The sequence below is a fragment of the Apium graveolens genome, chromosome 11 (assembly GCF_009905375.1).
Source record: "Apium graveolens cultivar Ventura chromosome 11, ASM990537v1, whole genome shotgun sequence".
NCBI classification, from domain to species: Eukaryota; Viridiplantae; Streptophyta; class Magnoliopsida; order Apiales; family Apiaceae; genus Apium; species Apium graveolens.
In genome coordinates this window covers 25341610-25357060 of record NC_133657.1, presented here as the reverse complement: position 1 = coordinate 25357060, position 15451 = coordinate 25341610, and the positions used below count along the sequence as shown (strand labels likewise).

Genomic DNA, 15451 nt, shown 5'->3' with positions numbered 1-15451 from the left:
CAAGTGCTTTGGTGTATGAATTTTGATCCAAAATGGGTAGCATGGATTAAGTCTTTATATGAGACAGCAAAAATATCCATTCTCGTCAATGGTTCAGCAACAAATGTGTTCAAACCTAGGAGAGGGCTCAGACAGGGTGATCCGCTCTCACCTCTATTTTTTAATCTTATTGGTGAAGTTCTATCCAAACGTCAAACCTCCAAGGTATCATTGATGGAGTTATCCTCCCGGATAGTAACAAACCTATCACTCATCTCCAATTCGCGGATGATATAATTATCTTTATAAAGAATAATTTGAAATCAGTAATAGGAGTTAAACGGGTGCTTCAGTGCTTTGAACTTCTCTCGGGATTATCCATCAACTTTCACAAGAGTAATCTTTTTGGGTTCACAGAAAACCAAACCACCCTTGAGACGTAGGCACAAGTTCTAGGCTGCACAGTGGAGAAAGTCCCATTTAAATACCTTGGAGCCACTATAGGTACCCCCCTTCCTCAATCCGTTTTTGGGATCCTCTTGTAAAGAAAATAAAGGATAAGCTAGGCAACTGCGATTCTGATTGTCTTTCGATGGCAGGACGACTAGTCATTCTTAAAGCAGCTATTGACAGCCTCCCAATCTTTTGGTTCAATCTATTTGTAATCCCGGTCTCGGTCCTTCACTCTATAGACAAACTCAGAAAAGCTTTCATGTGGGGTCATGCACATCCAAATGTGCGAAAATTACACATGCTCAAGTGGGATACGGTTAATCGTCCCAAAAATTAGGGGGCTTAGGTATGATACCTCTCAAACTCAGGAATCAGTCACTATTGGCGAAATGGTGGTGGAGATGTTATTTTGAGAGGGATAAAATATGGAACAAAATTCTTTGTCAAAGGTACGACAAATACCTCCACTACAATCTGGGTCATATTAACTTGGGGATTGATTCGTCGCTAATGTTAAAGAATATAGTATCTCTACACACTCATTCATCAATCTCCTATCTCCTGTCTCAGGACTCCTTTAAATGGAAAATTAGAAGTGGTGATCTTGTGTACTTCTGGAAAGACAATTGGCACCCAAATGGTCCACTATCAATCCAAATTCCTAGACTATACATGCTCTCAAAGATGAAACACAGCTTGACAAAAGATTTTATTATAGCAGCTAGAACAAATCTAGTACAATCTTCATTATGGGACAGACCTCTCTGGAGACGGGACGACAGATTGATAGACCAGCTTCAAGAAATCATCTCTTCCATTCATTTAACATTGGGAGGTGATTTCATGGTGTGGGGACCTGGCCACAACACATTCTCTTGTAAAAGATTTTGTCAGGATAACTCTATCCCCTCAATACACCAACGGTAATACACACAGATACATACTGGTCATATGGGCAATTGGGATCGAATTTGGTCGATTAAAGCTCCTCCGAAAATCCAAATCTTTTTATGGAATCTAGAATGGAAAATTTTGCCTACGCGAAAATTCTTATCGACAAGGATATCAGGTTTAAATCCGAGTTATGTATGGTGCACAGTGGAAGAAGAAACTATTGACCATCTCTTCTGGAATTTCCAGCTAACACGCTGGGCATGGGATTATGTGGGGCGATGGTGGAACATAGCAATTTTTTTATCATTTTTGGAAAATGCTTCATTTGCAAGTGTTTCCAACTTGGTAAAAGGTGGTTTTACTGGCAGAATTTGGAAAATAGTAATTGCAGCCTCTCTCTGGTCCATCTGGCTAACGCGTAATGAAAATCTCTTCTCCAACACGCGAATGGACAAAAGCACTCTGAAATTTCTAATCCTTACAAGAGTTAATAAATGGACTCTAGCTACACTTTCAGCTTCTTTTATCAGCGACCCCCTCTGGTCAGTCAACCCTCAAGGTGTAATTACACTCTATCATTATTCTACCTCTAAGAACTACTGGAAATATAAGTTCCATCAATATGATTATGTATGTGAGGTTGATGGGGCTTGGGGGAACAATGTACATGGCAGACTAGTAGGTGGTGTAGGTGGATGTATGCGAAACAAAGAAAGGAAAAGCCTCTATATGTTCTCTGGCCCGGTGAATGTAAACAATAGCCTAGAAGCAGAAATAGAAGCCATAGTCCACATGGTTCGGATTATTCAGGGTAATTTAAAAGCGGAGAAAGATAAATCATTTGCAGTTTGTTCTGACTCAACGGGTGCTTTGGACCAGGTAAGATCAGGCCTCATAACTTACCAACCTTTGATGGGCCCAATTGAGGATTTCAACAGCTACAATGGGCCAAAAATCTCCTTCCATTTGTCAATCGAGAGCTGAATGAAAATGCAGACTCCCTTGCAAAAGCAGGACTTGCTAAGCCTATCCTAGAAAACTATTGGGCATAATGCAAATCCATAGGGGCAATCCATCTTTTCAGAGAATTTGCACCATTTCCAAGATCTATACTACTTTCATAGCTTCAAGTTTTTGCATGTGACTACTTAATCCAGCTCTTAGGTGCAGTTCTCCATTCAAATTTTTCCAGCCACTTGTCTGTTGGATCTTCTGTCAAATCTTTGAGGTTAGTACTTTAAATCTTCTTTTGATGGATTTTTGGAACATGTTGTGGCGTGTTCCCAAAGATGTCACGGGATTACAACATCCAGTGTTTCTAACCTTCTGGCTCTCTCTTAATCCCCTGGGTATTACACGGTTTGGATGTTTTTTAATCTCCTTCTCACAATCATTTTCTTAGCCAATTTTTCTTTATAAACCCTATTGACCCTCAACAGGAAGAAGGAGTTGCTAAAATAAATATCCATTCAACTCCCATTGACCCTCAACAGGAAAATGGCCATATAGTTGGAGTGGGAGCCATTATTAGGAACTCAACGGGAGTTAATCTGTGGGGAGCAACTGGACTAATGCCGGAAATGACTCAAACTCAAGCTGCTCTATGGGGTGCTCATGTCGGACTAATCAAAGCACACGAATTAGGTTTCAACCGGATTATTTTGGAGGTGGATCTTCGAGATGCTTATGAAGTAATCCACCTTCAAGAGGTCATGTTTCTCCCAGAAGAATTCAAAGAAGTGATGACGCAGATCAATACTTTCCATGCCAACCATTTCATTGAAGATGTTACTGAACGCTTCTTCACGTTTATCTCTATAGACATGAACCGGACCGCTCAATTTATGGTCGAATATGGTAAGGTGAATATGCAAGCTTTCACCTAGGCCCCATCCACATTTGGAAACCTTCAGCATTACCTGGACAGAGATATGGGAATGTCTATCCATTTTCCTATGTTGTTTCAAGATCATAATTTTGATCTAGGAGAAGTAGAAGATGTTGTGCTCTCAAGTCCAGCTTCCACTGATGAAGAGATAAACGTCATTGAAGCTCTCCACATACTTAATCAAGAAGAAGCTCCAATCTCACTGCTAGAGGCAGTTGTTGTTGACAACAACCAGGTATCTGTCCTTCTCTCTCATATGGTCTCTGTCGTTCAGGATGTGCCTTCTCAACACTCTCCCCCTGCTCTTGTAATGCTTGAGGATAATGTCTCAATAGTTGATGTTGCTAATGCCTCCGTCGTGGATAAGGGCAAACAAAAATTGTGGGATAGCTTTGTTTTTAACAAAGATGGACTGTTCACAACGGAGGCTATCTCAATCCTTGACGGAGGTCTTCTTGGACACATCTCTAAGGAATTCTTGAAAGTTCCTACCGATTTGGACAAGGAAATTTTTGAGGGGGTTTTTGCCAAGGACATCCTTCATGCGGCAGTTTCAGGGTCGCTAGAAATTTTACTGTCCAAGGTTAAGTCAGGTCCCAAAAGCCGCTCTACCTTGGTGATCGGGGCAGTAGCTCCTGCAGATGGTCCCCACAAACTCACAGATATGGCTACTGACCTTGGAAGAGTTGAAGCATAGGATGAAGAGGATCTGATGGATGTAGAACAAGTCGAAAAACGCTGTTAGAGGTGCAGATATAACAGCATCCCACCATTCTGTGGCTTAGTTTCAAGGAACCTAGTATTGTTCATACCTTTTGGTAAAATTAGCTTTTATTGACTAGTATAGTGTATTTAAGAGTTATTGGTGTCTTTTAGAGCCTTCAGGGTACTCTCATTGTGAGGTTACAACTACTACAAGTGATATAATCTAGACTAACATCTGTAATTTGCTAAGACTCAGTCTTTTTTAATAAATTTCTCCGTTTATCAAAAAAAACGTCAAAGAAATGGATGAAAAGTACTCTCCGGGTTAACATTCAACTTATTGATTATATTACGACTTACGAGGTCTAAAAGCATGTTCTATTGAATTAACCGAACACACCTCAATATAATATGCAGGATAGATCTTTTTCAGGTGAATGTAGCTTATATGTTCGCCAAACAAGCAGTATATGTCCTTGTAAACACCTTCTCAGGCAGTTGAACGGGAATGAATTCCACACTCGTGTTTAGGCAGTTGCATGTAACGTGAAGTCTGACTGCTGTCTGTAATCAGCTGCAGAGCTAACTTTGGAACAGGCAACAAGTTGATCGTCCATTAATAGTTTACTGGCATTAAGTTTATCATTACCCAAATGTGACATTAGGTTAATTTTGGCCATTTTGATGTATTCTAATTTTATGTGAAGATTCTGTTAAGTACCTACAACTCATACTTCAATTGTTCAGTACCCCTCACACTTAACTTTGATGTTTTTTCAGCCTAAGAATTGTGAATCATAATCTGGAAATCAAGTTTCTGAATTCCACGTTTGCTGCTTATCTTTCGTCTTCTTGCATGTTGCACTTTTCATTGCAAAATACAAGTAAAAACATAAACATGCCCATGTTCCCAACCACTTTGTTTTCCTGTTTCTATGAAAAAAAAGGTTTCATTGTTTGTAAATTATGGTACTTTCTGGCTTTCTGTTGTTACTCTATTTCATGACTTTACCCATCAAATAACGTAAAATATAAGTTTTTTTTTTTAATAATACATGTGATAAAAAAAAAAACTTACTTCCAAGTTGTAAAGCAATTCGTAGCTGTGTTTGTTACAACTTAGTATCAGACACTACATTGCTCACACAATGCACTATTCATTTTCTCTCACTCTCCCACTCCTCCTGCTCTGCTTTCCATTTCTTTCCATATCTTTCCCCAATCAACAACAGAATCTGCAGCCAAACAGCATGGATCCATCTGAACTAGAGATTCTGTTTAAGATCATGGATAGCATGTCTTCTGACCAATCCTGGAGAATCTCCTATCCAAACCCTTGTAAGCCTGGCTCATCCTGGATGGGGATCGAATGCAAAGCTGGAAATGACAGCCACCTTCACGTCACTAGACTTGACTTTGGGTCTCCGCCAAATCCATCATGCAAGATCAAATCAATTTTTCCCTCACAAATATTCCATCTTCCTTATCTTCAATCTGCTATCTTCTCCCAGTGTTTCACTCATACAAAAACCACACTCACTATCTCACAAAACAATTTCTTTAACTCAAAACTACAGCAGCTCAGCCTGCGTTCTAATCCGGCGTTAATTGGCTCAATTCCACCTCAGTTATATACCTTAAATTCTCTTCAAACCCTCACATTGTCGCAAAATCGCCTCACCGGACCAATTCCTAAAGAAATTTGCAGCTTAACTTCTCTTCAACACCTTGATTTGAGCTATAATTTTCTGTCTGGTATAATACCAAAACAGTTGGGCAATCTTAAAAACCTTGTAGTTCTTGATTTGAGCTACAACTCGCTCACTAAACTGATTCCGGACACAATTGGCCAAATGGGTATGCTTCAAAAGCTAGACTTGAGCTCAAACTTACTCACAGGGAGCCTACCAAATAGCATTGAAAAGCTCAATTCACTAGTTTTTATGGCTTTGAGCAACAACAGACTAAAGGGAAAAAATCCAAAAGGCTTAGTAAAGTTGCAAAGCTTGCAGTACCTCATAATGGATGACAATCCAATGTTCATACCACTACCTGCAGAGTTCGGTCAGTTACATAAATTACAAGAGCTTAGGCTTGCTAATTCTGGCTATTCAGGCACAATACCACCAATCTATTCACAGCTCTTGAATTTAAGCACTCTGTCGCTGCAAAACAACCGAATTATCGGTGTAATACCAGCTGGTTTTGGCAATCTTTCACATATATACCACTTGAATTTAAGCAGAAACTTGTTGGGTGGTGAGGTTCCTTTTACATCAACTTTCTTTCAAAGGTTGGGGAAGAATTTGGATCTTAGTGGCAATTCTGGGCTGTGTCTGAGTCCAGCTGAAGCATACGGTGTCAAGAAAATCGGGGTCGATATTTGTGGAATCAATAAAACTGCTTCTTTGATCAAGCCATTGAAGCATTCTGAAGCTCCCTCACTTGGCTTCACCAAATTATTTTTTCTTTTCAATGTGTTCTTTCTTTTGTGTTTGCACTAAATATTAATTTAAATTTAAGATTCCACTTCTTGATTATCACTTACTAATATCTTACACTGTCAACTCACCACTTATAAGTTCTAGTCTCCAGCATTTTCAGCCTTGTTGTCGGTTTGATCAAACAGATCATTAGGTGTTTGTTTTGTGCACTCAACAAATGAGATGTTTTTAAGTAGATCAACCAAAAGTATTAGATTAAGATGCTCTTGTTTGATCAATGATTTGATAGTAAATTGATTAAAGAAGAAATTATTTGTAGATAAAGGGGTGCTTTTATTTTTGATTCTTTTGTGTGCTTTTACCGGGAGCAGGCAGCAAGCTCAGGTGTTGTCTTTGTAACTTATGGTAGGGACTAGGTCTGAGGAAATGTAACATCTGTACCTACCTACCTACCACTTGCCCAACAATTTACATGTACATATCTTGATTCTTGTTTGTTCCTGCATTCTGTTACTTGTAAATGCTTATGCACAATAAAATTTATGAACCCGTAATTATGAAAAAGAAACTAAATTCATTAGGATAGTTGAAATACAAGAACAAATTGATAGTCTGATAAATATCCTAACCACAGTTCTTTCCGGTTAATAGGATGTGCGGGAAGGAAGATTATCAGTCTGTTTAGCATCGAAGAGTAAGTCACTTATAGGTCGGAAATACATTCATATTAAGTTACTTATCAAATATCTCAAACAAGCTAACACATATATCAGTCTAATGCAGTGACAGTAATGAAGACACTTGTATGTCTAATTAACAGTAAAAGCTTCGTCAAAGTAATACATTTAATGCGATTGCATGGTTGTTAACAATGAAAATGAAGATCTAGATTAGGTTTCTGAAATTTTCATAAATCAAGACAGAAATACTATAAATTTGAATTTCAAGGGTCATGCAGTGGTACATTATTTTGTCATTTTTAACATGAATAACTTAGATAATATATTACTGAATTATTCCAGCTGGAGTATTCATTCTTTTTTAACTCTATCAAGGGAAATTTCTTTTCATAAGAATCTCTCCCCTATTTTCTTAGCATTATAATTTACATTATTGCCAGGAACCTGCAACAAGTACAACTTTAGTCACAATCAATTATTCAAAAGCTTAGACAAATCACACCAGTTTATTCGTCTTAATCTTTAAATGGAACACTCAAATTTTGACAAAACTAGTCTAACTTACAATGCTAATGTAGACTTAAGATACTAACGGAGTTGAATAAGAAAAGTATAACGGTTAAGTTACGATACTTATGTAATTTTTGAATCATAAGATTTGAACCCCAGGATAATAATGAGAGTCTATGCCGGAATAAGAGTATATATTGGTACGAATAAGAGGAAAATAACAGTCGGCCAAATTTACAAGTATGATGAAACTAGTTCAAAATTAAAAGGCTAAATAACAGTGGTAGAAAACAAACAGAAGGCCGTTTGTTTCACACAATCTTAACTGGATCCCAATGACTGTATGTATAGAAAGACATGAGTGGTGGGTATAAGAAATACTACTAGAAATATAAGGGGAAAAAAAAGAGATACTTATTTTGTTAGCAGTAGTAGGTACTGCTCCACATGAAGAAACAACACCTCCAAGCTCGCCAGAAAACTGCACACAAGGACACTTATTTTGTACGATACTCAACCCACTGGATCCCACATTTCAAAGTCACATTCAATCACCCCTTTCCAACTTTACCACATACTCCTAATTATGCACCACTATTCTAATTTTTCCTATCTTTTTTTAACTTTCCCCCTCTATGATAGGTTCAAAAAATCGGCGATGTTGCTGATAAATCGGCGTTAGGTAGTTTAGCGATCTTTTATCTCAAAATCGTCAGTAAAAACGTTTTTCTGAAAAACCGGATAAAATAGTCAGAAATCGGGTAAAAATCAGGAAAAAAAATGGGATAAGTGAAGGAGTACTGAAGTGTGGATGACGAGGTTAGAGAAGGAGAGGAGCTCGAAGAAGATGTGCAAATAGAATATATATATATATTATACATACATGATACATACAGACGTAGAAAAGAAAAGGGAGGAAATTTGTTTCAAATTAATGTTAATACATTAAATATTATTAAAATATCTCCGATTTTTGTTCCGATTAATCCCCGAATTACCGATTAATCTCTAATCAATACCTCCATCGATTAGTTCCGAATACCGATTTTTACGATCATGCTCCTATCCATTTCAAGTTTTATTGTTTATGGTTCTCTGTTATTCTGTATATTTTAAGTTGATGATATTACCGGGTTTACTTATCCTATCACCGCTTGTAAATTGCATTACGTTCATGTTCTTGTGTTTTGAACGTTGGACATTTTTCCTGTCTTTAGGATTTGGATCTTATTAAACATTTCTTCATCAAACAATCTTCTTATAAAAATAATAAGAAGCTCTTCCTTACGGCCATTACTCTTGTTCCTGTTATAAAATTAATATGAATAGAGAGCAGTTTTGTAACACATTATAACATGAAGCTTAAGCTAAAGTGAAAGCTGATTGTTCGATTTGATACAATCAACGGATATTAATTGCAATTTTAAAATAGCTACAAACTACTGAAATTTTGTGTGCAAGAATAACAATTTCAATAAAAATAAGTAGTAACGTAGAGTTTCACCATATACCGAGAGAATACACGTCCGTTAAATTACGAATATAGTCTATTATGTCATAAAATCGTAATAAGTATTTTTATCGGGTATTCGAGAAAATGGGTCGGATAACCGTCAAGAAAGAATAAGGACGAGCTCCGGAGAACGCATCTCCGGAGCCCCAGGCGCACCCTGGGCTAGCCCTATATGAGAGTCGTTTGTGGCGACTATCGACGATAAGAGATTATGATGGCGATTGGTAAAGTTCATGAAGGATTACGACGGTTACTATATTGAAGGCTTATAAAAATTATAGTGAAGGAGGCGTGCGACGACAGTTACGATGAGGATGCTACGACGATCGCTACGGCAAGAATACTACGAAGGCCGCTAGAGTAGAAGTCGATGACGAAGAACAAGTATTGTTGAAGGAGTCTACAAAAGGTGTTTTGAAGCTAATGGAGAAAGAATAAAACAATCAAGAATAAAGGAATGATCCGGTTTTCGGGAAAATGTCCCCGGGCCCTTTTAGGGTTCGTCCCGTGCTATGAAGCTGCACTGGGTGGCTGCTTCACAATGAAAGATGGATAATTTTAAAGGATTAGGAAGGAAGTTGCTTCCACAACTAAAATGGAAAGTGAATAAAACATAAAAGAATACAAGTGAATAAGAGGAGCCCGAATGAGCTCTCCCATGCCTAGGGCGCGCCGTAGGCATATGGGGAACCTCCGGAGGACACCAACCCCTTACAATGCCCTGTGAAGGAAAATGGGCCTTCGGGAGCCCGTCGTCCAGGAAAACATATTGAAGTCATTGTTCTATAGTCTTGCGTGTTGTCCTTCTAGGGGAACGATCGTAAAACACTAAGTGTGTGCTTTGAGAACCCCTATCTCTATATTCGACGGGTTGTCCTCGTTGGGAGACTTTGGGGTCATCTCGTATTTTACACTTATAAGTTTGGGATCACTTGTCATGTAGTCTGATGGGTTATCCAAATCGGGGACAAGGATGCGTTTGAGCATTTGCGCTAAGTCATTGATATACTTGCGGCTATGATCGACGAAGATAGCGGTAGAGGATGGGATATCCACCGGTCGGGGAGTTTTTTTATCCGTGAAGTTCTTAATTTGTAATCGAGCCTTGGGCCTTTGTGACTAGGTGTTAGATATAAAATGCTAAGAATATAGCACATGGGAGTGAATGTGTTTCTTGAATAATTTTTTTCTTTTAAAACTTGTTTGGATTTTGGTGAACAGAGCAGTTAGCAATTTGTAGAGATGTAGAAGTAAGCATAAATAACATAAACACACAATATCGAAAACTCACTTAATTGTATTAATTAAGTTTGTCTTGCTACAAATTCCGTGTTCTTGTAAATTAAGAACTCGACTTCTATCTTGAGAGAATACAAGAAAAATCTAAATTTGTTCGTAACTTGTGAACTAAGGACACGTGCATGCTTTATATACTAGCAGCACGAGTTTACAAAACTTGCACTAAAATGTACTAAATCAATTTCTAAAACAACCTTGTCAATTTTCTTTTCTGGTGTTAGCAAATTTGTGCAGAATCTTGCAGGTATGTGACCACCCTTTGTCCAATTAATCTTGGCCCTTGATCTTGTATTCTTCAAGCTGCTTTGTAGACTTTCCAATTCAGTGAATGAATTATTTGTTGACTGATAATGAATCTCGAACTTGTCTCTATTCTGAATTTGAGATAGTATGTCTAGATCTCCAATAAAATGTTCTATAAAGAAGTAACATATCGATAAGTGTAATGACTTATCAATATCTCCGAGTTCTCTATAGGTATACTTGACATGTCGAGGTCTCTAGATACTTGCATGTGAAATGACTTATCGATATGTCTGAAATTTATACATGTAGAAATGACTTGTCGATATCTATGAGATCTCTATATACACAATATGACTTATCGATATCTCTGAGATCTCTATATAAGAAATTGACTTGTCGATATCTCCAATTCTTCACATCTTCATTTGACTTGTCGATATCTCTGAGATCTCTAAATGCAGAAATGACTTTGCAATATCTTCAATTCTCTACATCTTCATTTGACTTGTCGATATCTCTGAGACTTCTCTATAAGCCATTTTGGACTTCTCTACAAGTCATTTTGGACTTCTCCAATGACTTTTCCATATAACTTGATGTGTGACTTGTGATATCTTGCCTTAGAACATTTTTCATAGAATAGCTTTATTCAACTCCAAACTTCTACACTTTTCTCTCAGGCATGATCATGACTTGATCTTCTTTTAGAGTTTATTCCTTAGCTTGAAATTGTTCACAAAAAAATCCCCCAGTCTAATATACTAACCATTTTTACAGATTTAAGAAATACAATACAGAATACATATATAGATTATCATACAACTTAATCTTAGAGTTGTCAATGTGACTTAGTCTTGTCATATACATGCATGTCTTGCACAACAATCTCCCCCAATTTGGGAGAAGATTGCTTATCACAAATTCATGCCTGATAACAAGACTAACCCCGAGCTAAAATCAAATTCATTAAATTCACAGATTGACAAATACAAACTTTTATACATTAAGAAATTATATCAGTTCAAAAATTACAGGCATCAAGTGAATTTCTCATAACCAGCTTCTTTCCTAATGAGGTCCTTAAGATCTACTAGCACTTGAAGTTCTTCAATTATTTTATCCCTCTTAAGGCTTCCGCCAATTTGAACCATTCTTCTAATGAGTAATTGTTGAGGCAATTAACTCTAAATCTTGAGAATCTGTCAACTGCAATTTTTAGAAATTGTCCATCTTTTAAGATTCTACTCATCCCCCTTACCTTGAGCTCGTCTGATCTTTGTTCAAACATTTCAATCTCCTTAGCATACTGTATTTCCCTTTCCTCCCTTTTAGCCTTTATTCTTGCATGTCTTTCATTTCTTTCTCTCAGCCTCTGAGACATCACAACCTTCCACATTCTTGTACTAGTATCCTTATCCTTCATCAAGCTAATCACCCTCTTCAATTCTGTGGTTAAATATGTTTCCATTAGCTCCCTGCTCAATACAATAAAGGAGCCATCCAAATAGTAGATTATGACTTCTGCCAAAGAGACAACCCAAACTTTGACTATTTCTTCAGATGGTTGTTGGAAATTATCATCATATGTTATTATCCTGTTTAGAGGTAGAAAATCAGCTTGATTAAAGCAGTTCCAAATGGCACTAGCATTAGCTTGTATTTTATTTGGTTTTCTCCCAACAATCTTGAAGTGAATTTTGATTGGAGGCTTAAATGAAGGTTTGTTTGAGATTTTCTTTAAAGTGACATGGATGGATATGATTGGTATTTTGAGTAAGGAGTTTGCAGTTTGTTTGAATTGGTACTTGGGTTTTGAGGTTGGATTGGTTGAGTGTTTGTTTGGCTAGGCTTGGAGGTCTGAGTTGGTTGAATTTATGAAACTTTTATTTCCTGAACATTTTGCTTCTTTGTTTCCCCTTCTTCATCTCTCATATTCTTCTTCTTTCCATCATTTTTCTTTTCTTCATTTCCCTTTTTCTTCTCATACACCTTGCTGCTAGTTGCTTTAGAAGATTGACTTGGATTTGAGCCAGAAGATTTTTGATCATCCTTCTTCTGCTCATCATCATCCAAGTCATCTTTAGTGTTAATTTGAGTTTTAGGAAACATGTTATCAGCATTCTTCAAATATCTCCCCAAGGTCTTGATCATTTCTTCATCTTCCACAGTCTTGATCTTCTTAGTTTTTAAGTCAGTCTCTAGGGTCATTACTGGCCTCAAGTTTCCCATGACACAGTGCTTTGGAATCATGAAATGTTTGCACCTTTTGATTTATGTACAGATGTAGGCCACTCCCTTGCTAGGTTGAAGATATGCTTCTGGAAAAGCAGCTACTTGAGTTTTTTTTGAGTTCATTTAGCAAGAGAATGTCCTCTGGAATCAACCTGTTAACCTTGTTGATTAGGATGTCCAGCTCAGATTATCTTCTAGATTGGAGATAATTAAGAGACACCTGCATACATTTATCCATACCTGGGTCATTTATATTTACAACAATCCTCTTATCTTTGAAGTTCTCTTTTATCACCCTTAGAAAATTGATATTTTTTTCTAAAGCCTTTTTGTAGGTGAAGAAATTATTGGTTAGAGAAACTATGAGAGCCCTTAGCAATTCATCAAATTCTTTGTCCAAGCAGGGTCCCTCAGCTGCGTTTTGAAGTCTTTCTACCCCAACATCATCTTAACTTGTTTGAACTGTGGCTTGGCTGGATGATTTTAGCAGTCTAACTTCTATCTCCCCCTCAGTCTTGGTAGGAGGCAAGATTAGAGGATTAGGAAGTTCAACTCTAACTGCTTCTGGCAATGTTGGAAAATGAATGTTTAAAGCTCCCATAATAGCTCCCAAAGATACAGAATTTTATATTTAAAGGTGTTTGTGGGAATCTACTAGGGACTTTATATCCTGCTGTTGACTATGCGCCAAAGATGTCAATTTGGAGACTTGAGTTGACAAAGAGTCATTTGAAGACTGTAGAGTTGAGATTTGAGCTGGCAAGTTTTGGATTTGTAGGTTGGTTGATGTAGACATAGGTTGTTGTGAACTTGCTGCTAAAGTACCAACAAATTTTGCACAGAATTCTTGACCTCCTCTATGACCAAGGCTTAAGGTTCAAACCTAGGTTTGTAAAGTTGATCCAGCTTGACCTTTGAGTCATTATTCTGAGTATTTCTGGATCACTTCATGCAGAGCTTTGAAAGACTCTCTCAGCTTAGACACATTTTCTTCTACTAGAGTTAGAGAGAGGGCTTGAAGACTGTCAGAAAATTTGTTGAACTTGGTCTTGATATCTTGAAATTTTGGCATCGGCTCATCAAACCTATCATTAACCACTTTCTTGATTGCAGCTTAATGCTTGCCCAAAATATTTTCCATAACTCTTCCAATGTGATGAAAGGCCTTCAATTGTGCTTTGTACACCGCTGTCACAACATCATATACTTTTTAGGGAGTGAGGACCTTAGCATTGCTTCCTAAAATGGTCACATATTCTTCTCTAAACTTTGCTAAGGCCTCCTCCATAGTTGTGGTAAAGTCCTTGGAGAGCCATGCATCCATATTACCATCTGCTTCATTAACAATTTTCTCATGTTGCTCTTCAACATCCTCCTTGTAAGAGAGTAGTATTGCTTGATAGTCTTGGTTTGACATATCTGTAGTGAGGATTTGTTGTATGATATTAGCTAAGCCTGCAAGTTGCTCAACCGAAAGATCATTAACAGTTGTTGGTTGGGCATGAGCATCTTGCACCCATTGAGCTAGGAGGTGTGAGGGTTAGATTTGAGGTGGAAGGTTGGTCAGTTGTGTTTGAGGTGTTTGGGATAGGTATTTGATGAGATGAGATTGAGGTAGAGAGTATGGAGGGAGGAACATCACATATGACAGAAGTCACAGTTATACTCACAGGTAGAACTGTGGTTGTGATAGTGTGTTGTTCACCAATAATGGGAACCTCCATTTGAATTGGAGGGGATTTGATCAGGTTACTTTCATATACCATGATCTCAAAACCTTGTTCTTCTTGCAAAGAACTGGCACTTGAATGTGCTATAATTGCCTCCCCAATAGCTGGATCATTGGCAATTTTACTCCCAGCTTCAATTGACTGTACAATTTCAGCTAGGGTTTTGAGGGAAGTTGTCCCTACTAGGAAAATCCAATTGAATTGTAGAGGATTTAAATAGCTCCCCCTCTGAAGTACTACCCTCAAATCTTTCAATCTGTGAAGATTGTTTGGCACATGAAGGTACTTGAGTAATAGTCGCAGGTCTTCAGTTAAAATCGATGAAACCTCTATCACAGGGTCTTCAGTTAAAACTGATAAAACCCCTGTATTTGTGTTTGTGTCATCAAGGTCTACCCCATCTTGTAGCCTCTCACCAACTAAATGTGGTTCCTGGGTGGTGAGCACGGTTTCTTGAACTGTGTCACTTATTTTTTGCAACACTGGAGAAGAGGATTCCAATTTTCATTGTAATAAGAAGAAATTTGAGATATAAGAGTTGTGATATTAAGATTGAGTGTTGGCAACTCCCTTTGAGTGAAGGAGGGAGTTTCAAATGATGTGCCCTCTTTGTGTGTGCCAACCATATTTCTTCATTCACCAACTTGAGAGTGCTCAAGTTGGGGTGCAGACTCTGTACATATTGCACTACGTAGAATGCTTTGTTCAATAGAGACACCTTGTTGAGAAGGTGCCCCTATAGTTTATTTATTGCCCTATTTCACAACTACATCCTTTTGGGAGGATACAGAAGTAGCTCCATGAGTGATCAGCTCAATTTTCTTTGTCTTCTTTAGCTTCTTGACCAGGTTTGACTCTATTTGGATTTGATTCTCACC

At 37.7% G+C, this 15451-nt stretch overlaps 1 protein-coding gene across 1 annotated transcript; it reads left to right on the top strand.

Annotated features, from left to right (window-relative positions):
• Window positions 1-5012: 5012 nt before the first annotated feature.
• On the top strand, window positions 5013-6768 carry LOC141698005 (uncharacterized). The gene has a single exon (XM_074502594.1). The coding sequence runs from the start codon at window positions 5068-5070 to the stop codon at window positions 6421-6423; it is 1356 nt and encodes a 451-aa protein (XP_074358695.1). The 5' UTR covers window positions 5013-5067; the 3' UTR covers window positions 6424-6768.
• Window positions 6769-15451: the final 8683 nt, after the last annotated feature.